Consider the following 24,159-nt stretch of genomic DNA (forward strand, 5'->3'; position numbering starts at 1 on the left):
AAGGGAATTGTGGGAAACCCTTAGTCATATTAACATATCAAAGTGAGGAGCTGACAGCGCTTACTAAACAATCTGAACTCAACCATGGCTGCAGAGCATCCCCCAAACTTCCCAGTCTGAAAGAGAAAAGAAATTAAAATGTGCTCCATCCTGTCTTCACCAAGACAACTGAGAATTTGGAAGTCTGCTTATTTAATGATTTTGATCTGAGATAACGTATATATGCGTGTATATATATATGCATCTCACAAATTTATATTGCTGAGCATGTCAGCCTCTTTCATACATACATGAAAGAGGCTGTCATGCTCAACAATTTGTTCTATACCACAGGCCAGACTGGTACTAAATTGGAGACAGAACAGCATATTTCTGCTCCATGTAAGCAATATGAACCCAGCAAAAGAACACGCTCCTTTTGGTTTTGTTTTCTAGTGGGCTTCTACTGCTTCAATGTTAAATTGCAGATTACATGGTTTGAATGAACCTTAATTGCAGCCATGCACTGGGACTGTATGTAGTGCAGAGCTTAAAAGTGACTTCATAGCTAGTCTAGATTTCTTGAATAAGAAATTGATAAGAATTCTTGACTAAGAATTAATAAGAAATTGAAACCAAGAGACGTTTCCACTAATGGGCCAAACCACCTTTGGCTCCACATATCTCCATCCAAGTAATGCTTGAGTTGCAGACATCACCTTTTTTCATTTCCTCAGGAATGAAAAATCTGCTGGGAATTACAGCACTGAGTAAATCATATGAAACATCAGTGAGAAATGCCTTGAGGGTGCTGACATGGACACCCAGGTTTACTTCCTTCCATCATATTGCCAAGGTAACACTAAAACATACTTCTGCCCTATTTGTCTCTACAATTTCATGGGTTGTCCATGAGGATGGAGTCAACAAGCCAGTGATGATACAGGCTCAGAATGGAAAGGAGAAGCAGCACAGGAGGCACAGCCGCAAGGAGATGCTACTGACTCTTCCTACACTGCTAGAAAACAAAATAGCATGAAGAAGACAAAGCTCTTGTTATAAAGTGCTGACAATTTAAGGATAAAGTCCAGACTTACGGGGGTCAAACCAAGAATGGAAGAATACTTTAAAGTAGCAGGAGAAGACATAGAAAGCAAAGCAGCAAACGCTGTTATCTGGCAAATTCAAATCAGCTGTTTTAATACTTTTCCTATAAAAGAAAAAAAAATGGATGATTAACCACATTAATCCCCTGGAACAAGCTTCTACAGAAAATGCTGGCTTCCATTTCCCTTGATGTCCTCAAAGACCAAGCCTTTCTGGAAGGCATGCTTTAATCTAATGCAAGCTACTGAACTCAAGGCTGGGATAACTGTGTGAAACTCAATGGTGAGTAACGGACACTCAATTCAGCCTGGATGATCTAATAGCGATTCTTCACAGAGCTCCTCTAGGAAATGGGGTAGAATTGCTCTGCCCTTCTGCAAATCCAGTTTACTGAAATTATTAAAACCATTTGCAAGCACTAAATTAGCCTGGCTGTGCCTCGATGAAGTGATCAAGAGCACCTGACGTGGCGTACGGGAGTAGTGCAGCCCACCTCCCTTGTCACTGTCAGAAGCACCTTCCCCAGCCTCCGCTGATCTCTCCTGATTCAGAAAAGCATCTGTTCACTGACTCCACTCCAGCAACTGACCCTTCCTGACCTTGCTCGGCTCCTGTGGACTGCCAGGATTACCACACAGCGGTACAGCTCACTCCCTGTCTGTGCTCAGATTGTACCCCTCAGTGTCTGACATCATTTTTGACTGAGAGCCCTACTTGTCAGTGATGCTCAGATAGCAACATTTCTGCCTGTAGGCCAGCAGGGTGTAAGTTCAAGCCCTGATAGAGGATATGAATGTATGAACGCCTACCAATATGAAGCTTGACACACAAGAACATAAGGGAGGGATATGAGGCATTCAGATACATTGGCTTTTTTTTTTTTCCTCTATGACACATACTGCCTTTAAAAACAACCCATTAATTAAGAGCTTGACATGCATGCATTGCACTAATATTCTGATTCATGTTGTTTGGACCTGAATTCCATATCCAATCTACTGCACCAAGAAATGGACATTTCATACCTGTACTTCATAGCCTTCCAAAAAAGCTCTGTATTTAAATTCTTCTATGCCACAACATCTACAAATCCACAGCCACTTTCTGCCCTTTAAGTCCCTTGTCTCTTCCACTTTGTATGAACATAGAGCTCTGGCCCTGCAGAGCTTCCTTTGAGAGAAAGGTGCAGTGCTTAGAGCAGAGGACTGGGCATCTAGGACGGAGATTCTTGGCATTACCACAGTTTTTCTGCATAGCCCTGGACTTATCATTAATGACAACAACTTGGGCTGAGCAGGTGATGCTGTGTGGACCACCAGGAAAACAAAGAGATGCCAGCTGTACTCCTAATGCTAGAGACAGACCACTGGCATTGGGATACCAGCACAGCACAGAAAGATGGAGGAAGAGGGGAAAATACACTGCCAGGAGCACTTTTCTGGTGCTTTGAGAAGTATCATCCCTACCCCATCTGGCACAGGTTACTGACTGCAGCATGCTTTGCATTGGCCTCACCATGGGACCCACCTGGCAGACTGCCCTCTCTTGAAAACCCCAAGACCCATAACCTCTTTGGGTAGGGAACTTCCCAGTTGTTATGGAGAGAGATGAGGGGACAAGGACACCCTGTTCTAGGAGCAGAGCAAATCCATATGGTTCACCACAGAGATCTGAGGTCATTTCCAAGAAACAGAGATTTTCATTTGTGGACAGACATGCACAAATTCAAACATCTTCTAGGCACCCAAATGACTGACAGTGTTTCATAACTATTTGATACCATCTATCTTCTTCTTGGTGTCCAGATTTTCAAAATGCCTCAGCTCTCACTATGGGAGCTTTTATGGAGATACAACACTGAACTTTCATGCATAAGATACTGCAGAAATAGGAGTCTGATGGAGAATGCAAAGATATGAAGTTCTGGCCCAAAAACCCGATTTCAACAAATACTTAACTGTAATTAGAAATCCATGACCATGTACTTAGTTGTTTTGTTGTTCATTTTTTTCCAAAATATTTTTGCTTTGTTTTGTTTTCTTTTATTCATTTGCACTTTGCTTTTGAAGAGAAGAAAAAATGTACTCACCATGAATGGAAAGGGTCCCGTTCCTCACTGCCAGGAACTTGACCCCATATGGAAATAATGGTGGAGAATGGAGGCTTCCATAGAGATAGATGTGTGCTTTGTGACGGAAAGGGGCCTCAGGGGATCCCACCTGGAGCTCTCCTCCATCAGATATCAGAATGTAATGAGCATGCAGTTCTACAGGTCCTGGACCGGTGAACAAAAGTTTGCCACCTGAAGACAACAGAAAAGCAAAATGCAACCATAGATCTAATAGCCAGCCATTATCTCATAGTCAAAGGAATTGTAAGAGACAGGCAAACAAATGGTCTTGCAATAAAGTTATGATATTAAGGGTAAAATATTATTGCGTCCTGCAAAATTACTACCTTGCCGTGTACTTCTCCCTGTGGATTTACCAGCTCTTTACAGACTTTATTAATTCAGTCCATTTTTTGATTCTACCACGGGCTGCCTTTCTAGACTTGAGCAAGGCCATTCAGCCTGGGCACACATCTAAATCTCTCTAATTCCAGTGCAAGGCAGCTGTGTTGGGAAAATTCCGGTTTTAACCTACTCACTCTCTAAATGTTAAAAAGGGTTATTACTACTTAATTTGTATGTTACTTTTCAGATTACAAACTACTTGTGACAAGGAGAGGGGAGGGGAAAACAGCTTTGGAACATAAGAACCAGCAACTTATTTAGATCAGCCGTTGATTTAATCCTGTATACTCTTCCAGCTGCTGTTCAAAACCAGATGCTTCCAAACACAGTATAAGAAATTTCTCCCTGTTAGCTGGATGTGAGATGATCTCCCCATCCCATGAAAGCCTCATTTTAATCCCTAATTAGAGGTTAGCTTCTCCTCAAAGCATAAGGTTTCATCTCCTTGCCAATATTTTCCTTTTACCATCTATTAGTATAACTGGATAAGATTTGTCAGTAATATAGATCTGATCCTTCAAGTCTTTCTAATATTTAGTCTCAATGACTCCTTGAAGCAACGTATTCTGTGGTCTAAGTATGAAAAGGCATTTCCACCCCTTGGTTTCCACTCAGTCTCTTCAGTTCTGTCAAATGACTCCTTTGTTCTTGCCTTGTGAGCTGGCGATACCGGTCTGACATTTCAGGATGGTTCCCTATTTTACCTCCTTTCATATTTTCTTCCCTATGAAGGACACTGTTACTACCTTTACAATGTATTTGGACAGAGTGGACTCTCAGATATCTAATCATTCTGCACACGGGACAGGTCTTCCTATGTCAAGTCATACTTCCGAGGAGCTAGTAGGGGATACCTCAAAGCCTGGCAACCCCAGGCCTCTTTATAAAGGGTCTGTCACTCTCTTAAACTTTTGCTTTATGCAAAGTATTTAATAACTGTGCCATCTCATACCATGGCCAGCTTTCTACTGGTGTTAGCAGTTTTTAGTGGTGACCTTTATACCTACCAGTTGACTTTTGTTCCCCACAAGATACTACCAATCCTTAACAAGAAGGATTGTAGGAGTCTGGGCCGTGCTGGAGGGAAGTTAGTGCAGGCAGAAGAATGCAAGGATGAAGACAAGGCCAGCAAAATAAGGCTGGCAAAAACACACAAGATAGCAGATAAGTGAGAAACACCTGTGGTCAGCAAAGTCTGAGCAAAACATGGTATGAGATAAGGGAGTTTTTGGCAAGTTTTGGGCTTTACGTACTAATTGCAATTAACCAGTGCAAATGCTTGTAGAGGCGCATGAACAGCATGTGCAGATAACCTGTAGCCTATTAGAAGATAGATGAGTGTGTGTACGGAACTTAGTAGAGTATAAATGTAGCCAGGATTGGGAAATAAAGGTGGACGATCTGATCATCATATTGGTGTTGTGTCGCTCCTGTTCCCTCACGGAGAAATAAGGACCCCGGCTGATGGTGACTCCGACAAAGGATAAGGGAGATCAGACCTCTGCTTTAGTTTCAGTATTGAGACAAAAAAGCAGGGAAGAAGTTTTTAATATAAAAACCAGATTAAAAACTACCTTCATCATTGCTCACCTTTGATCAGGTCCTGCTGCTCTCCGTGATAAGGGAGATGCATAGCACTCGTGTGCCTTTCCCAACCAGTTGTATCCACTCCTGCTGAACACATTCTATTTATCCTGATCTCCTTATTTATTCTTGCATTGAGGGGCTTTCACTGTTTCACTGATTTCTTAGTCTTATAACAAAGTCTTATAACTTAGTCTTAGTTGCAGTTTCTCACTCTTATAACAAAACTAGTATTTGAATAAGGACTGCCCACTAAATATTTTCTTTCCAGATTTGAGTGGATTCCACATAAGTTTTTACAGAATATGCTTAATAGATGAAAAAGATAAATCTCACATTTTCTTGCTTATAACCACTGGGAACCATGGGAGTGCTCCCACAAACACCAACTCCCCTATGTGTAAATTGTCTCTTTCCCTAGACATACTTTTCTATATACAAATGTATTTCTGTTAAGCTTGCTATATAGTGTTACAAATTATACTGAATATACTGTGATAAAACAGCACAAATTTCAGCTTGTTTCATGCAAAACAACAGAATATATCTGACTTCTATTCTGAGATGCACGTGAGACTTCTAGAAAAGTGAAATGTTCTTAATACAAAACGTGCCAGGCTGAAATTGGGATAATACTTGAAATGGTATTCATTTGCAGACTGAAGAGATCGTTAGATGATATCGCCTGATGGTCTGTACACATCATGCTATTGAAAAACTGGAGGAAGTCAAGTCATCCGTGTTTGACTGCTGGATTCCCTCCGGAAAGGCAGACAATCATTAAGTGACTTGGGGACACCACTCTACCATTTTCTATGATCATCTTTTCTGACCGCTAATTCCTCTTACTGTTCATAATTTCTGGTTTATTTCCAATCATAACTTGTCAAGAATGCGCTTTCAGACAGTGGTTCTCTTTGGATCCTCCTGCATTGCACTGCAGAGAGGTGTAGAAAACAGCATTTTCTGTGAAAATACAGGTAAAATCAAATCTCAGCTCTCATTCAGACTGGTTGATAAGGTTTTTAAGACTCTCCCTCTAATTCATGAAACGGTGTTTCTACAGCCTTCTGTAATTTCCCATGTACTCTGAAATTAATATTTGTGGGCCACAAAATGCCTCTACCAGCAGTTTGAATGAAACTGGACCTGTTGATTTAAGAATGTGTATTCCTTATTTAACATCTTCAGTATATATTAACATTCTTCAGTAATAAATGGACTCCTGGTCCATCTTCTTCTTGTGATATAATTTACCATCCTGTTCTTTCCCATACTGAGAACAGAAATATTTATTAAATACATTTGCCTTATAGCATCAGTGTTAATAATTTTATCACCGCAATCTAGAAATGGAACTATAAATCATTGCAATTTATTTTATTCCTAACATAAAAAAAGACATCTCCCCCAAGGTCTTTATTGACTTCCTATGCTCTGTTCCCAGTGAAATATAGTAATTTCTGTTTCCATTTCTCTCCATACAATTTTTAATGAGTGTTCTAATTGCTGCCATGTTGTACCACTGAACCAGGAAGGCTGATAGCGAAAGTTGTCCTATCTTTTGATTGCAAAATCATAGTTCTGCCTCAAACAACATCCCCAAAAGTTTTCCCAAGTTTCAGCCACATTTTGTCCATCCAAAATTTTCAAGCTGTCTGCAAGACAGGTCAGAAATATTAAATTCCTTGCACAAACCCTCTATCCCCTCCCCATGGAATGACAGGGATAGGGGAAAGATGGGATGGGATGGGATGGGATGGGATGGGATGCCTGAGTCCTTTTCTTTTTGAAGACATCCCAATGCACTTCGAGGCAGCCATGGGAAGACACCTATTTCTCATAAGGGTCTGGGATTTGTCTCCTCCTGCCCTGCCTCCAGAGGGTCTGTTGTAAAACAGTAACACATATTCATTCCTCTCCCCTTCATGGGCAGTGCTGAGACACAATGGAGCACATAATGGAGTCGTGCATTGCTACCAGTACTACAGACACCTGCTTTTCTGGAAAACTAGCAAGGAGTGAGAAGAAGACAGCTTGCACTTCAAATAGGGTCCCTCTTCCTGCAAAAAGAGGCAGCTTGACCAGCTTAATGCTTAATGCTTTTGGGATGGGTGATAACACGTTCTGCACTGTCTCTTGTGCACTTTTTTGCACAAGGTGGCTTTAACATGTCAGGAGTAGCTCACCCTCATACAGCTCCTAAAAATCACTGTCTGTCTCCTTACATATGACTGGTCCTCTGTGACCAGTACTCTATCTCCCTTTTATTTCCTCTATTCTTCCTAAAATCCCTGTTACTCAGTAATAGGCTAACTCCACGTCAGTTGTCCTGAGTGATTTTCTCCTCTGTTGATTCAAAGATTTTCCATATCTTTTGTGGATTTCTGGGTGTCTGATAAGCTTGGATGCTGGTGACTGGTCTACACTGGGCACAAGTATGAGCAACAGTCCCAGCCCTTTTCAGTAGCAGCAGGCATGCAAGCATTAGCTGTGCAACACCTGGCCTGCAAGTTTGACCCTTCCTGGGGAAAATCCTACATAGAAACAAGGTTTCTCCAGCCTGGTTGAAGATTTGGATGTGAAGGGATAATAATAATTGGACTTCAAGATGGGGGTTGTTGCCTGGCTATTGGATTTCTCTGTCCCTAGATGTAATGGCAACCCAAGCACACTTGGCAATGGTGCAAAGATTTGCAAGGTCAAGACCACCAGAAGGCATTTGCTCTACGTGATGCTTTGGCTTTCCCTTAGAAGCAGCAGTCAGACCAAACATGTAATTGTAGGAAACATATATCAGCTACACTCACGGTCACACCACAATGTCGTTGTCCCCTGGCTATTTGCAAAGCTTCTGAACTCCTCCCAGAACAAAGCCAAAAGGCACTCAGTCTTTGCGATAAAAGAAAGTGTAAAAAGAAAAGTTTAACTGCTGAAAATAAAAGGGGAGCAGCATCACAGAAAAGTAAAGGAAACATTAGCAGGGATTCATTTTACTATTTACCAAGTCTAAGTGTAAAACAAACTCTAGCCAAACTTACAAATACTTATGTCCAAAAATTTCATACTGTCCCTCCTAATCCTCAGCTCTCTGTATCTCTGTGTTTTTCACTGGGTCAGAATAAATATACAGCTGCTGTTTTACAACATTGTCCTCCCTCTTTTTTTAAAAGAAAATAAAAGTTATGCTTCCTTCTTTTATTGCACTTGACCTCTTCTCTGAAAGCAGAAAGCAAGAATATTGCTCAACTGAACCTTTGGCTGTGACCCTCAAATTGTTTGTTATGGCTGCACAGGAAAGCAAAGTCCTACATATGACCTTGAGGGTGATTTTATAAAAATCAATCAACTACTGTTATGATGGCCTCCCCACCAAGCAAAATAAATACAATTAAACTGATAATCACTTCTGTACAGTAATGTGCAAATTCAATGGGTCTCTTTAGGTGGAGTGAGGGAGAGGGGGGAGAAATATGTTGAGGCTATTTGATACTTTGTGAGGACATCAGAAGCACCATTCTTCTCAATTAACCCAGCAATTAGCCTCCACCTCTCTGCCTGGAAAAGAAATCTTTCTTTATCTGTCTTTAAAAAAAAAAAAAAAAAAAAAAAAGAGAGAGAGAAAAACTAGGCAGCTCCATCTGTCCCACAGGAAGGGAGAAAGAGCCAGACCAAATAATGAAAAAAAAAAGGAATATTAAGTAAAACAAACCTGATAATAAGATGGGGGTTGTAAACTGCTGTGTGAATAACTACAGCACCATCATGCTATCAACAGAACTACAGAACTGGTTTTGTGAAAAAAAGATTTATCTTCTGAAGTCCTTGGGAAATGGTGGAGGGAACACTCAAAAGGAAAGGAATTGGAAGGATAATGTATTAACACTTCACCTTGTCAGGAGTCCCAGACTGGCTCATGCAATGCCACAGCCCAGGTATCCAGAACATTTACTAAGGGAAGAGGCTACATCATGCACTTCTGAAAAAAAGGAACAAATAACGATGGAGTAGAGGACTGTGAGGATTGCTGGGGGAAGTTTCTCCTTGTCTCTGTCATGAAGATTCATGCTTTCAGTCACAGCAGCTTATATCCCTTCTCAAAAACCTATTTTTTTAAAAAAAATCCTTCTAACACAGATGTTCTCATAACGCATAAAAGAGATTTTGATATTTCTCATTTAGGTTGTGATTTAGAGCAGTCTAGAGAGCTTCCCTTGAACTCAGAGGGAAGCAAAGTCCCCATTCCAAAGTGCACCTTTTACATGGAGGGCTTTTTTATTATCATCTTTTGAGGCCACACTTTACACTCACTGTCAATGTAAGATATTCTTTTTTCTAATGAACAGCTCATTAGGAAGCTAGGATAAAAGTGACTATCACCAGATTTAATTCTACTTCCTTATGTAAAGCTGAATGAAGCGTTAATGCAAGCAAACTACAAGAAAAGTGCTGGATGGTCTTAAGAGATTTTTTTATATATATATAATCAATAATAGAAGATGTTAGGAAAGTATCAGCAGAATTGTCTTATATATCATTACTCTGTCACGCCCCTCAACTAACAGAAAACCTTTTCTGCATGGAAGAGGATTTGCAGATTGAAAGGTCATCTCCTCAACTGGACAACAACTTCTCATCACTGTGCAGGGAAGATCTGCTCTGGCTGTGTTGTGGACATGCCATGGCCATGTATAACTGATATTCCCACAGTCTTCAACTTGCTCCTACTAGTTCCTCTCACTTGGTGTTTCACATGACAAAGCCACAGAATCCCCCATGAGACCGGCTTAAGCTCAGAAGTTATATTCCTGGCAAGCATCCCTGAGTGGCAAACAGCAGGAGGCAACTGCCAGAGCTGGAATATCTTTGCTGAAACAACTGATCCTGTACAACAAGGCTGCAGTGTGTTGGCAGCCCACTTATTGGTCATTCTCTGGCTCCAAGGGTGTGCCTGATGGGGCCTCCATGGAGGGAAAAAAAAAAAAAAAAAAAAAAAACCAAACAAAGATCCTCCTGTGTACGGGAAGAGGAATACAGAGTTTTTGAGCCTTAATTAAGAACAATCGATTATTTCATGGACCTGTCACTTGCACCCAGTTGACATGTTCACATGACATTCGGATGAGCCATAAAAATTGATTGTAGGCTGGACCACTGCTGAGCAAGACACAACGGAGTGAAGTGGTTTGTTATATTGGCTCCATCCTAAAGACTGCCTGAACCAAGAGTCCAAAATGCATTCCCCACTTCTCTGAGTATGTTCCTCCATGTTCATAATACACAGGTACAGATCTCAAACTGGCTGTGAATTCAAATGCCTGTGTATTTCCACCAGGACATCACTTACACACTAAAAAGTTAAGCTTGTATTCCAGCATTTTGTTGGACGGAGGCCTTAATCTGTCCCTGGGCGAGGAACCGGCAGCTGCTTGAGTACTCTCAGACAGAAATCATCTCCCAAGCCTGACAAGCCTGTGTTTTCTGGCTTGCTGCACTCACAGCCATCTGTTCAGATGGCACGTGTTCCCTTGTAAGCCAGTCTGGCACTTGCCTTAGACAAGCAAAGGCAATTCAGATCGGCAGCCCAGAAGATGCTGCCATAGGTATATCTCCTTTGAAGAAGCCCTTCTACTTTTTCAGCTCCTAGGTAGTCTCCAAGATACTTAGAAATACCTCTGATGCATTTGCAAGACGAGAACTAACCTGGTGGGGAAGAGGTGTGGACACCCCTAGATGGCTTCACATCATCTAGGATCTAATGAAGGAAGCTTCTAGGTGAACCTTGTGGAGGCATCACGGTAAACACCACACATAGAGGTCCGATGAAGAAACAGGTCCTTGGGCTATTATTTCAAGTCCCCATGTGACAGACATGCATTAAGTGCTTCATCCTTGGCAAGGGAGGAGTGCACTGGGGAAGGCACAGGAGCACTGTTTTGGGTAACAGGATTATGTTTCTGCTCACCTAGAGCCTGCCTGGGTGACCATTAGACCAGCGTGTTTCTTTTTGCTATGCTCGTCCACCTGCAGTTATCTCATTTCAAGCTGATTTCTGCCATTTGAATGTAAAGATATTACAGATAGGGTTTATCTCCTTGTGTCTAGCACAGTGGGTTGGACCTTGGTGTTAGCGACAGCCTGTTTCTACAGCAAAGCTATCTAATGCATGCTCTGTCAAGCCATCGGAGGAGTAGGGAATACTTCAAAACTTAAGAAACCTGTGTGCAATCCTGTTACATGGTACGCTTCTTCTGTTGTTCTGGGCTCATGATACAGACTGCTGCCTTTGAAGGTATTTATTTATTTACATTTAAAAACCTTAAGAAGATCTGGACCTCTGTTCCCAGCCTGCACAGGTCACAACGACTGTATTTCTGTACAACATCAAAGTGTGTGAGGACAGGTCTACTAACAGTACAAAGCTGCTAAGGTAATAAGGGCCTTATTAGTGTCCAGGACAGGTAGAGACAGATTCAGAAGATCTTTCCATCCCTTGTTTAGAGGCCGAATCTGCTTCCCTGAAAGGGGCATACCTCATCCTTGCATGCCAGCGAGCGGACGAAGGGGATGGTGCTGCCTCGGGTTTCAGCCTGGTCTCTGCAGAAGCTGTGTGCAGTTCCTCAGCCAGGATTAGCTTCCACTGATCTGCTTATCCTGCGACACCCCAGAGAAGTCTCAAGAGCTACTGAAGTTGCAGAAAATCAATTTCATTGGCAAGCGAGAGCCTTGGAAGTCTAATGTACATGCTGTAAGCCCATCTGAAACATGATGGGAAAGAGAAACCTGCAGCCCATACCCAAACATGGACCAGGGTTTACAGATGGGGAAATAACTGAAAAAAACCAACAAACTGCTACAGATTCAAGGCCTTAAAACCTTCCTCCAGGAATGTCCAGCTCTGCAGGTTGCACTCTACTGAATAACACTGAATTCCTACAAAAAAGTATGCGAACAAATTAAAATACTGATGCCTTACATTTTTTTGCACAAAAACAGCTGGGACTTTAAGGCTGTGAGTCTGTAATTATTGCAGACTTGGTACACCTCACTGCAACAATGTAGGAAAATATCACACAGCGACAGGGAGAAATAGGGCTGACTTTTCTTCCTTTTAAATCTCAATTAAAAAATACATTGGATGAAATTTCCCATTAGCTGGTACTATTTGTACATCCCATGTTCTTTCTTTAATTAAAAAACATGCTTATTGCAATACTGCCAGAATCGCTTTTACGGTATTTTAATTGTAATGTCTCTGCCTGATTAAAAAAAGAAAATATGAACTAGAAACTGCCTGCAAAAAGTATCACAATGCACATCCCAAATGGGTTGAGCAAAATGGCACAGAAAACACCGCAACACAAGCAGTTTCCAACCGTGCCTACTGACAAGGGATTTTAAAATGTGTTTAAGGACTAGTTGATGTCATAGACAGGAAAACAGAGGGAAAAGCTTTCTCCTTCTTTCAGCAAATTCAGACCCAGTCTTTATCAGCAGTGACTGAAGCACTAGTTATTTGATAACTACTAATGCAGGTGTATCAGCTAATATTTGATGCTCTTTGCTAATAGCATCAAAGCCTAGGAAAAAGTCAAGCAAAATCAGTATCTGGATTTCTCTCCTCCACAGATCTACTCACAGGACCCATTCTAGCCACAGTCTGATCTGAGCATGGATTATAAGAAATTCAAAATATTGACAGATAATCATTGCTCTTGTGATGTGGGTTCAAAATCAGACAACAACTGACAATGCCATGAGTATCTCGGGGCTTGTTAGTTCTTTAATTTTTTTCTGAGATCTCATGGTTTGGAAAAAAAGAAAAGCCCAGATTAGCCATGGTATTTCGGAAACTAAATGCACAGTTTTTAGAGGCAGAAACCACAGATGAGGTAGGTCAGACCTTTCTGAAACCCTCAACCTGGAGTCTGACTGTGGAAAAGGGAGCTGGCATGCTGGTTTCAGCAGGACTGCCAAGCTGCAGCCATCATACAAATGCTAGGGGACAAAAAGCTGTAGCAAGTGACACTGAGGCTTTTCTAGGATAGGGACCAAAGCAATCTTCTCCCTTATGCTTGCAAGGATGGCCATCTCAAAATTGCCATTGCAAAGGCAACTGGTCAGTTGGGGATCTTCAACCCCACCAGGGTATAGTGGCAGCATCATCCCAAAGCTCATCCGTGAGGTACTCCTGAAAGACCAGACAGCTTTTTGGTCTCCAGACCTCCCTAGAGCACTATAAATTCAGACAAAGGCAATAACAAATGTCTGCGGTATCAACCCATCCAACACAAAGGAGTTACTCCAGTGTAAGCTCTGTGCAAAGGAAATTTCCATCTGTCCTGGGTTATCATAAATATTTCCATACTTGTGATGTTGGGATTACAAAAATAACTGCAATCTGCTGAACATACAGAGTTATCTACAATCTGTCTATCTTGTATCTCTTCCCCAATCAGTATTGTCTGAGCAGTTTCACAGTCTGGCTATTAAACTTTCCACTGCCGATAACCACGTGTTTGTGCTCCGCTGCTTGTTGAGGAGGAGGCAGAAAGTGCTGAGCCCTCATGGCAGTGAGCAGGACCCAGCTGCCTAATCTTATTTCTCTATTGCTTTAGCCTCCAGATCTTCTGCCCAGACTGTCTGGTCACTACCAGAAGCACTATACCTGTTTAGCTATATGTTAATACAGCCAAAGCAGGGTCACTTTAAGGCTGCACATGAAGCTGACATCCTTGATATAATAGTTTTTAAACAATTTCTACAATGTTGAAATCATCATAAGGAGACAACACAGGGGCAGTATTCAAAATCCTCAGGGTGTCCTAAAAAGGGGAATTTCAAGAAATGGGCCTATAAAGATGTGCCAGCTTTGCTGGATACAACACCAGAAAATGCGCAGTACAGCGTCCACACGGGAGTAGACTCAGCAGCATTACAGATTTTTGTCATCCATACAGTCTCTTATATTTTCAGCTTGTGAGTGCACAGACAGCCTGATGCTGAGTCATGAAAGCCAAAGGAAGCAGAACTACAGTTTGATCCCATTTTCCAGCTTCGACTAAGAAAAAAATCTCCAGCTGGAATAGGAATAGAATGCTGCAATTGAAGCACATAACCTACAGGTTAGGAGGGGCTTATTGTCATGCCCATCTTGCAGCTGGGGAAAGTTGTCAATTATTTGACATGCTCACAGACTCAGTAGTTGCTCCTCTAAGGGGATCACCCAACTGTGATTCATCTTCAGATGGGTAGCTGTAATACCTAAGACACACAAGTCTTTGGTGATATTTCTCTCTATCAATACAGGAGCCTAAACAACTCCCCTGAGCTGGACAACTTAAAGAAAAGTAAGATTAGGAAAGATAAATCCCAGTCTCATATCAGAGTAGATCTCAGCATGTCTTGAGTCCAAATCTAGCCAAGGCTAAACAGCTAGCAGCACCTATGTAAGTGGGGGTGGATGCAATAAGGAAACTTCAGCAAAGATGAAGCTCAGATAAACAATTACTGTGTAGGTTTCTGCTACTAAAAGGTTTAGTCCCTATGTTTGGCATGTAGCAATGCAGAAAATAATAGCATCTAGGATACTTTAATGCTGCTTTCCTAACTGAATCTACGTTATAAACCAAGCTTCTTGGAAAACATGATAAAGGGGAGAAATTATTTGAATGTCAGATGAGCCAAAGCCATAAAGATACTGCTCCAGACTTCATTAAATTCAATCAGACCTCCGTTTGCTTCATGAGTGCTGAATCATAGATCAAATGTGCCTTTGAGGAGGCCCAAAGTTCAAAGGGTTTCTGCTGTAATATTGTGCCCCAATTCTTCACAAAGTGAGAGACTGAGCCCCAAAATCCTCATCCAGATTTGAAGCCAAAAGTTTCAGAAATCTGGGGCTCTGACCTATCTCCTCTACTGTATGTCATAATCACAATGAGGTTAAGAAGAATCTTGCATCACATAGATTTAGATTCACTGGGGAAGAGAGGGAAGAAAATTGAACTAAAACATTTTACATTTTTTAAATCTCAAATTCTTATTTGATTTTCTTATTTTTTTTTTAACAGGAATGATGCCTGGTGTAGCAATACTTGAAAATCTCTGAACCTAGACTGACCAGGTTCCATCTTTTTTGGAAATGTTCTCGCAATAAGGATAAACTTGCAAAGTTTTTCTTTCTAGAATGATCATTCAAAGTTACATTAAAACATCATTGTCAAGTGCATGTTTTTCATCATTATCTCAATGAAAAACTAGTACTTTTAACATCCTTTTAATATAAATTCATTTTTTTCAGCAAAGATGATCCAGGTCCTTAAACATATAAAAATTCCTCTTTCCATTTTTTTAGCTCCATTTCAGCAGAGGCTTACACATGAGCTTAACATTGAGCAAGCAACTTCACCAGCACAACTCATTCACTTAATACCAAGCATGTGCACAACAGTTTTCACAACAAGGGCAGGATATTTTTGGCACTGAATTACACGTAATTTTAATTCTTACTTTGACACCCACAGAGATATACCTCCTGACACTTATGCTGAGTCTACCCCAGGGTATGTCAACCCTGCAAACCCAGTGTTTCCCCCCATAATTTTGGTTGGTTATTTACTCTCCACCAGCCGTGCTCTAGGATCCTGGATTATTTATTACATTTGGTAGCTGTGGCCTGTAATTCTGTAACATCATTAATTTTGTAAAGGCTTTTGCAACATGCTTGCCTCAAAGATGCCAAACAAAACAGAGCTGATTATTGTTATCAGCACTGCCATTATCACTGAACGCCACTCAGGATAGCAGCGCTTTCAGTAGCTGGAGGAAAGAAAAAGGAAAAAAAAAGCCTTCCTACTCATATTGTCATTATGCCTCAAACAGCATAAACGATGCCTTCTGCATACATAATAATTAAACGCTTCCCCCGTCCCCCACCACCGTCCTGTTGTATCTACCGAGAGCAGACTCGGTCTGCCTGACCGGGTGTCTCTTTTGATGTAGGAGCGGGGCAAGGCAAGGGGAGAACACGGCCATGAAAAACTCCAGCCCTAGAGGAAGCAGAGCACTGAACCCCCCTCCTGCAGACCTTTGAGATGCAGCAGGTTGAGGTTGGTGGTGGTGGTCCCCAGCAGCAGGGTCCGGCCTTCTTCTATCGTGACGTTATCGCCATCTCGCGGCTGGTGGCCAGCAGGCCAGCTGGAGTCCTCATCCCACCGGCCACAGAACTGGAGGGCAAGCTGGAAAAACAGACCCAGAGAAGTTCAAAGCTCACCCCTTCCCATCCTTCAGGAAGCCAGCTTGCCGAGAGCACGGTGATGCCAATGCCACGCTGGGTACTTTCCCGGCAGGACCCTGCATAGGGCGAGGGGATGGAGGGATGCTGGGGTTGGAAAGGTTCTCAGCCTTCAGAAATATCTGTCATAATTTGGTGGTTGCCCCTTGTCTCATTCTGGTCTGGGTAACGAGGGGCTTGCTGCAGGTCTGGCTGCAGAAAATCCGCAGGTTTCCTGGTGTGTGTCTCTCTCTGCCTCCCAAAAAGAAGAACTGCACATTAATTCCTGGAAATGTCATAAAAATAGCCTGAAGAGTTTAGAATTAAAACATCCTGCTAGCTGGGCAATATTTCACTTTACAGGCTCTATACGTTTCTTTTCAAAAGCTCTACTGCCAGTCATTCGCATTTAGAGAGATATCCCTCCTTTCAAATACCTTTTTAGCTTTCTCAGCTTATCCAGTATTTTTATTGCCTCTCCTTTGATGGCTTGCACATCAGTTCCAAATAAAGCACTAACTTAAAAACAGCAATCAGGCTGACTCATGATGAGCAATGGTGAAATGACGCCTGCCTGTTTCGAGTCATGGTTCCTCCTCACCTCTAAACTTTAAGCATTCACTTTGTAGTGAAGGTCTGACTGATTTTTTGAGGAATATGTGCATATTTTTTCATGGACATGTGTGCACAAGTGTTGACGCAGGCATTCATAACATATTCTTTCAGACTTGCAGGTGAACTAGCAAGAACTGATTTGAGGTGAGGGGGGGAAACCAGACATGGAAATATTTGTGGTCCTCACTGGGTTGTGCTAATCTAAAACAGCAGTGGAAAGAATAACCTCAATATAAAAGCAAAATATAGTTACTCCATTTTTAATCACAGCACATCATATGCATTAAAGCTTTTGCTCTGGAGCTGCAGTTTAGGTGAGTCAATACTGCTGGTGTTATGATAGTTATTCTTTTGACTGTGCTATTGTCAATTGTAGGTTTATGTGCCTGATGTTTTATACAACATTTCCCATAGCACTTAGAGCAGTCAGATAACTACTGTATGGAGACTACCGTCCTAATTATTTACAACAGGGAATGGGTGTTGTTTCCCAGGCTAAGCGTTACAACTGGTTTATGTCCACCCTGTCTGTAGGGTATGGATGTTGGTATTTTCTACCCTCTGACCAATTCTATGATTTCCCCACAAAGGGAATTACTTGGTTCAATTTAGACAGAAGCCTGGGATTGCATTAACACACACACAGTGAAAACATCTGGGGAGCTAAATCTCTGGTGTCAGAGGGAGAGAACCACTTCATCATTACAGAATTACAGAAAAGCCTTCACATCTGTACACAACAGTTACAGACAGTACAATTTCTCCATGGTTGATAAGTGTAATAGGATAAGTTTCATCTTCATTATTTGCAAACATATATATTTCAGAGATTTAGGACAAAACTCCAGCTGAAAGGATAGATATCTTCATCCACTGTCTTTCCAGAGAGGCTGTGAATTACTCTTCACTGATAGTACTTTGAAGCAGATTTTATATAATACACAAGGTCATACAATAGATCCACTGAATAAGGAGCTAATTAAACTTGTTTTTATCTCAGAGCAGGGGACAGAGGAGGGTACAGTTCATGGAAGGGCACACATTTCCCAGATACACTGTTTATCAAGCCAACAGTAGCACAAAATTACAAATTCCATAAATTCCTGTCTGGCACAAACTCAACCAATGCTGCTAGCAAAACACTGCATGATGCAGTTGTGAAATGGTGGGTTCCATCGGAACATTTTGTTGAGAAGGTTTGTTAAATGGCTTAAAGTCACTCTGACATCACTCTAAACCTCTGAAGTCACTTAAAAGCTTCCAATTAACTTTAATGGGAAAGCAAGGGCATAAGGAATATATCAGGTTGCTCTTGCTAGCAGCAAAAGCTTAGTAAGATGTTGATAGAAGTCTTGCAAGGGTTAAGAAGAATAAACTCCTCTTCTGAATTTGACTTCTGTGTTATTTTAAGATGGTTCCCCTTTCTAACTAGGAAACATCCTAGTTCTTCATTTAAGGTTCTCTTTATATAACACCAGTGTTTACACTATTTTTGCTAGGTTTCTGCTGTCACTTCTTAGAAGACTCCATATCTATTCAGTTCTACCAATATCTTCTGGCATAAAAGCTAGTAGCTCATACGTGCCAGTGTAATAAGGCACAAGAAATGGTTGAAACCATCTGGGAAACTAAGAACTATTAACCATCCTAAGAATGTAACTCAGAAAAGATACAAATATGCTGAAACCAAGTGCTCTGTTATTCAGATGATGTGTCCGCAGTAAGAGGCAGTTCCTACACCATCAACATAAACAAAGACTTCATTGCTCAAAAGTTTACTGCCCAAGAATGATTGCATAAAGGCAGAAAATGAGTTGGCCAAGGTTATAAAAATCTCTATTGTTCCACACAGTCTGTACCTAAAGGTTTCCAGTGAGAAGATACCTGGCTTATACTGCTGCCATGTGCATCACCGCATGTCCATCTTTCAGGTGATTTCTGATTTGTATTTTTTTCTTTTTTTAAAAAAATAAAAGTAAACAGATGAACATCAGCTAACATCACAGGACCAAGACCTGTTTATAATTACTTGTAGCATCCTTGTGTTATCAGGGAAAGGATAAATCTAAAGAGTCTGTCTGAAGAAAGAAAAGGGAGTTTGCTTGAGGAAATTACCACAACTCAGAATAATGTACAGGGGTGTTAGAGGGAAACAAACTCTGTAGAAATTGAGGAGAGATATTCAACTGATGGAGGGAAATGAGATAGCAGAAGATTTTCTTTGGTGAACCTTCTCTTGCAGTCCCTTCCCTAAGATGAAAGAGCCCTTCCTTAAGATCTCTGAAAGAAGGTGCCCACTGCCTTGAGTCACAAGTACTTTTTCTGGATCTTGTGAATGTCATATGATTAGCCTCTCCCTGTTTTCTGGAAGAAAAGCACAGTAACATCTCCACTGTAATGGACTTCTTAAGTTCTTTTGCTGAATGATGGTGGCTATGTCCCGTTCCTATTAAGCAGCCCATAGTAAAATAACATGGACTAATACACACATAACTGAATTCCACACCCCTCATCAAACAGCTGACCTGTTATCAATACGGGACAGGTTGTAGCCCACACTGACCCTACAGACACCAAATACCACCTTCTCTGCATGCTAATGGTAGCAAGGGGAATTTGCTGCCCTGCAGGCTGAGCATGCTCTTATGACCACTGGGATGGACTGACTCACTTGAGAACCCGAAGGAAAAACAGTGAGACAACCATCTTATCTTTCAAACATCTATATGGCCATACCCTAAACTTCTTCATCATGCAGACACTCCAGCTCCTTTCCCTCTGCCTGAGGCTGAGCAGGATAAGAACATCTCCCTCGCTGTTTTTTCATCCAAGAAAACTCTTTCCTTTTCCATTTTTTCCCTGCTTGGCATCCAGCATTTGACCTATGGTGTTTAATTTAAACACTTCTCAGTATGACCGAAGAGCGACAGCAGCTGCAAGCACCAGGGTCATGGCTAAGCGCCCAGCCCATGCGTGCTTGTTGAATGAACCAGGAGGAACCCACAGAGCCAGGGAAAGCTGCATGTCAGCGGCTGGCGATGGGCATTTTCCTCCTGTGCTTTTTCCAGCTTCAGCACAGGGGACAACAAATGTCAGGGAGCTTGAAAGTCAGGATGGGGGAAAGAGGAGTTGGCATAAAACAAGCCCTGTATGATGAAGCTGGAGCTGGTTGGCTGCAGCTGCTGCAGTGAGGTGGTAACTTCCCACTCTGGCTTCAGCATATACCACATAGTCAGAAAGATGATTTGGAGGAAACAGAGCTTATGAGACCATAACATCTCTGCATCCATCTGTGTCGCTGTCAGTGCTCACACTTGAATGTTGCCAACGTCAACTAGGTTTGACAGGAGAAGAGAGACCACAAAGATGCTGTAATCCTGCAAGGTTCATGCAAATCAGTAGCTAGATTGAGGCGAGAGACTCTTTTGGATTTTTCCCCAGGGACACAAGTATAGCGTGAACTGAACATTTAAAATGGTCACTCAAACTTTTGCAGGATGTCCCCTCACATCACATATCCATAGGAAACTGGCAACATTTTACATTTTGAATCCAGTACAAGAGATGACACTTACTCAGTAGGGAACGAAACCTGCAAAATATGTGCAGAAACCCCAAGTGGGTGGGAAATCACAAGCACTGGGAATCCCTAAGGAGCCAGTTCTTCCTGGGGTACCAAAGAGCACGGGGACCAGGGAGGGGATCTGACATGAAAATTCAACAAGCAGAGTCCTGTGATATCTTCCCACCTGTGACAGCCACTTGGCGTGTGTCATGCACAACTCATTTCAAGCCCACACCTTATGTACCAAGACCATAGCTGGTGTATAACACAGGTTCATTCTGGGGGGATATCAACTCCTTCCTCATTAGAGCTCCAAAACAATGAATGAATGATGTAAAGATAAAATGTTTTAAGAGCATACAATAAAAGATGCACAAGCTCCTTGTAATTCAGCACATTATTCCCTTCCTCTCTGCTGTTCCTTCTTTTTCCATTTTCAGACAGATTTCTTTCCATTTTATGTTTTTAGCTGCTGCTGTTGTCAGCCAGCCTCGGGTTGCCTTTATGTCAGCCTTTGGGGACACGGTCTCTCTGTACCAGTTTCTCAGCTTGTGCCTGTGACTACCAGGGCTCAGAAACAGCAGCAGCAACTGCAACAAATGAATAAGTAACAGGGATACACTTGCATTCCCACACAGGCTGTCAAACAAGTCACAAAGGGAAGGGATTGTAAGTGACCACTCCTTCAATGTTTCATCTAAATTTTTGTAAATAACAATCATTCTGCCAACACAACACATGTTTAACTGGTGATCTGTAACTCCCCCTTCCCCAAAATGCAATGTAGTCTTTGGCTTTTAAGAGGGTGAAGAAACACCTGTTTAGACACCATCTAGATCATTTGATCTCACTTTCTGGTAACTTTACAATTTGTTTGGTTAGGTGGGGTTTTTTTAGAGTATAGTCCTGAAAAAGAGGACTGCAACAATCTTTACAGACATAAAGACAAGAGCCCTCCTCCTCTGATCAGAAAAAGAAATTTTAAAACCAAACCAAGAACCAGCAGTGTAGTTAAACACAGCCTCTGCTTGTTGCTGTGCCCAACGCTCTCTCCTGAGCTGTGGGTTTCAGCTGAGGGTTATCTGTGACGTGGCCACAGAGAGAAACCTGAAGTCAGGAGGGTTTTTCCCACCAGCTCCACCCCCAGCAGCCAGTTTTATCCTTTCCCCCAGACACATCCAACAAGACACACAGCCCATTACTGCTCCTGCACAACAACCTGCTTGCACGTGTAAGAAACTCTCCTAGTTGCTTCCTATGATCTCTAGCAGGAAGCATTCCTGGCGAGCATGGCCATGAACAAGCAAAGGTTTCAAACGCTGCAGACACAGCCGAGATTGACACCCACAAGGTAGCCTTTCCCTCGGTGCTGACAGATTGCCATTTAACCAGCAAGTACAGAGAGCAAGTGTTCCTGTCCTCAGTCACCACGGAGAGACAAGGTTAACATTTTAAGTGATGGAGTACAGTATATATTTCCCCGTGCTGTAGACCCAGGACTCCACGCCACATTTGAAAACACTTTAATTTCAGTGATGGATACAGGGAGCTCACTTTCCAGGCTGCGAACTCTTGACAGCTCCTCAGTTTAATACATCAGGAAAAGATTTACACCCCTCGCCCAACCCCCACCCACCTGAAGGAAAGAAAAATGTATATTTGGAGGAGACAAAAGAGGAGGGGAGGTATTTTATTACACTAGATGTCTTTTACAAGGGAAGTATTTTCAGCCATCTGCTCTAATTATTCCTCCTGTATTGGCCACCATCTTCATGCAACAATAGAAATAATTATCTCCTCAAGGGCAAAAAAAAAAATATTTACAGAAACAAACAAAAGTTGATTATTTTTAGCTCCTAGGGAAAAAAGAAACAACAAGCTACTTCTTAATGAAGGAGCAATTAGGAAGGTGGGTAGAACATCTATAATTAAAACAGACAAATTGGTGCAGGCTCCTCCCTCCTACACATACTTGAAAGGGATGCAAATGCATGTTATGTGCTAAAGTTGGTGGAGTTAGCATGGAAAACGCTGCCCAGTGCCCAAAGAAGCTGAACCTGTCTCTTGGCATTATTCCCTGACTCTCCTGCTTGTAGGATCTCTAACCCTTTGCCAAATTAACTGAAAAATGCTCACCACAACTGTAAAGTCATAGAATTTTAGTTGACATGGATAGATCTTCCTCTGTATAACCAGCATCCCTGAGACAAGCATGATAGGACACTCTTTCATCCTGCTGTTATAAGAACAGTCTTCTGCATGCACTTCACTGCTCAGTGTAAAAATTGTCCTTTTTTCTATATGAACCAAAACTAAAAGAGGACTTTTGCAATCGTCTTTGCATTCCCAGCAGTGAATAAGGATCTTGCTAACAGAGAGAATGAAGGCGTATATACAGCTTCATAGGGAAGATGGAATAGGATTGTCCCAAAGAGGACAGAAAATACATCGTGCCAAACAAGTATACACAGCAAGAAAAAAATATTCTCTCTCCCAACAGCACAGTGCAACACTTTATTCTGTAGACAAATATATGGATTTGGACTTCCACACAGAAATGAGTAGAATTTAGCTGGCTGTCTTACGAAATCAAAGAATGGCCAGACTGAAGCTGGTCAAGGCTAATAATGAATGCTGAAGTTCCCCAGGCTTCTCCAAGCAGTCTCAGGACAGAGGGTACCATCTAATGTTCATTACAGAGGCACAGCAAACAAACACCAACTGGCAGGGAAGAGCTGCAAACCAGCATGCTGTGAACCATTCTCTAGTCTAGGCAATTTCCCTCCTGTTCCAAAAAAGCCAATTTTCACTACGGAAAAGCAAACAAGACAGAGATTGAGAGTCACCAGTTTTTGCAGGGTTTCTCTTGCCCATGCTGCATTTTCAAAGAAGTTGCCTTCAACTATTAAAGTAGCCTGTATTGGAAATCAGAATGTTAAAGCAGTCTAGTAGATCTTACAATGTGATCAGCAACCCCTTAAAGGACTTTGATTCACATGTACTTCATTACTGTAGTCTAACTTTGCCATTGAGTGAGGCATTTCCAAGGCGCTTTCTAAGTTGGATGTGAGGGAGTAGAAAGTGTCAAAAGGAGAACCTCTGGAGAAGTTTGCGATGGACAGTCTGCTTCCCTCCTCTTACTAAAAGCACCACATTCACCACCATGATTTCTATTTAATCTGGTTTTATTTGGAAAGTCCTTTGAAACAAGAGCATAGCAAAATGGGGAACATATTTCAACTACTTCTCCCAGCCTTCCCTCAAAGAAAAGACAGCCTTTTGGCTCCTAGGAGTTCACCAGCTTCAAACCTTGAGAAATTTCCCACCCAGTTCAATTCCATGTGATCCTGAAAATAACATGACCTGACCACTGAAGCCCTCCTCTGCATGCCAGTGTTAAGACAGTCCCTGATGCCAATTTAGCAATGAGCAATAGGGTGGTAATTTTTAGATGTTGATACAAACTGCCTTGGCAAAACAGTGAAGAATTTTATTAACGATCCAGAGGCAAGAAAGGAAGTT

At 41.8% G+C, this 24,159-nt stretch overlaps 1 protein-coding gene across 1 annotated transcript in view; it reads right to left on the reverse strand.

Moving 5' to 3' along the window:
* The window catches only part of PKHD1 (PKHD1 ciliary IPT domain containing fibrocystin/polyductin), a 271,462-nt gene that overhangs the window by 163,379 nt on the left and 83,924 nt on the right, over positions 1-24,159 (reverse strand). Inside the window, exons 36-37 of the mRNA XM_074820252.1 lie at positions 16,272-16,422; positions 3,176-3,388 (exon numbers count right to left, since the gene is read on the reverse strand). Of these exons, the coding sequence (XP_074676353.1) occupies positions 3,176-3,388; positions 16,272-16,422 (364 nt within the window). The remainder of the gene's footprint in view (positions 1-3,175; positions 3,389-16,271; positions 16,423-24,159) is intronic.

Source organism: Strix aluco, chromosome 3, assembly GCF_031877795.1.
Source record: "Strix aluco isolate bStrAlu1 chromosome 3, bStrAlu1.hap1, whole genome shotgun sequence".
NCBI classification, from domain to species: Eukaryota; Metazoa; Chordata; class Aves; order Strigiformes; family Strigidae; genus Strix; species Strix aluco.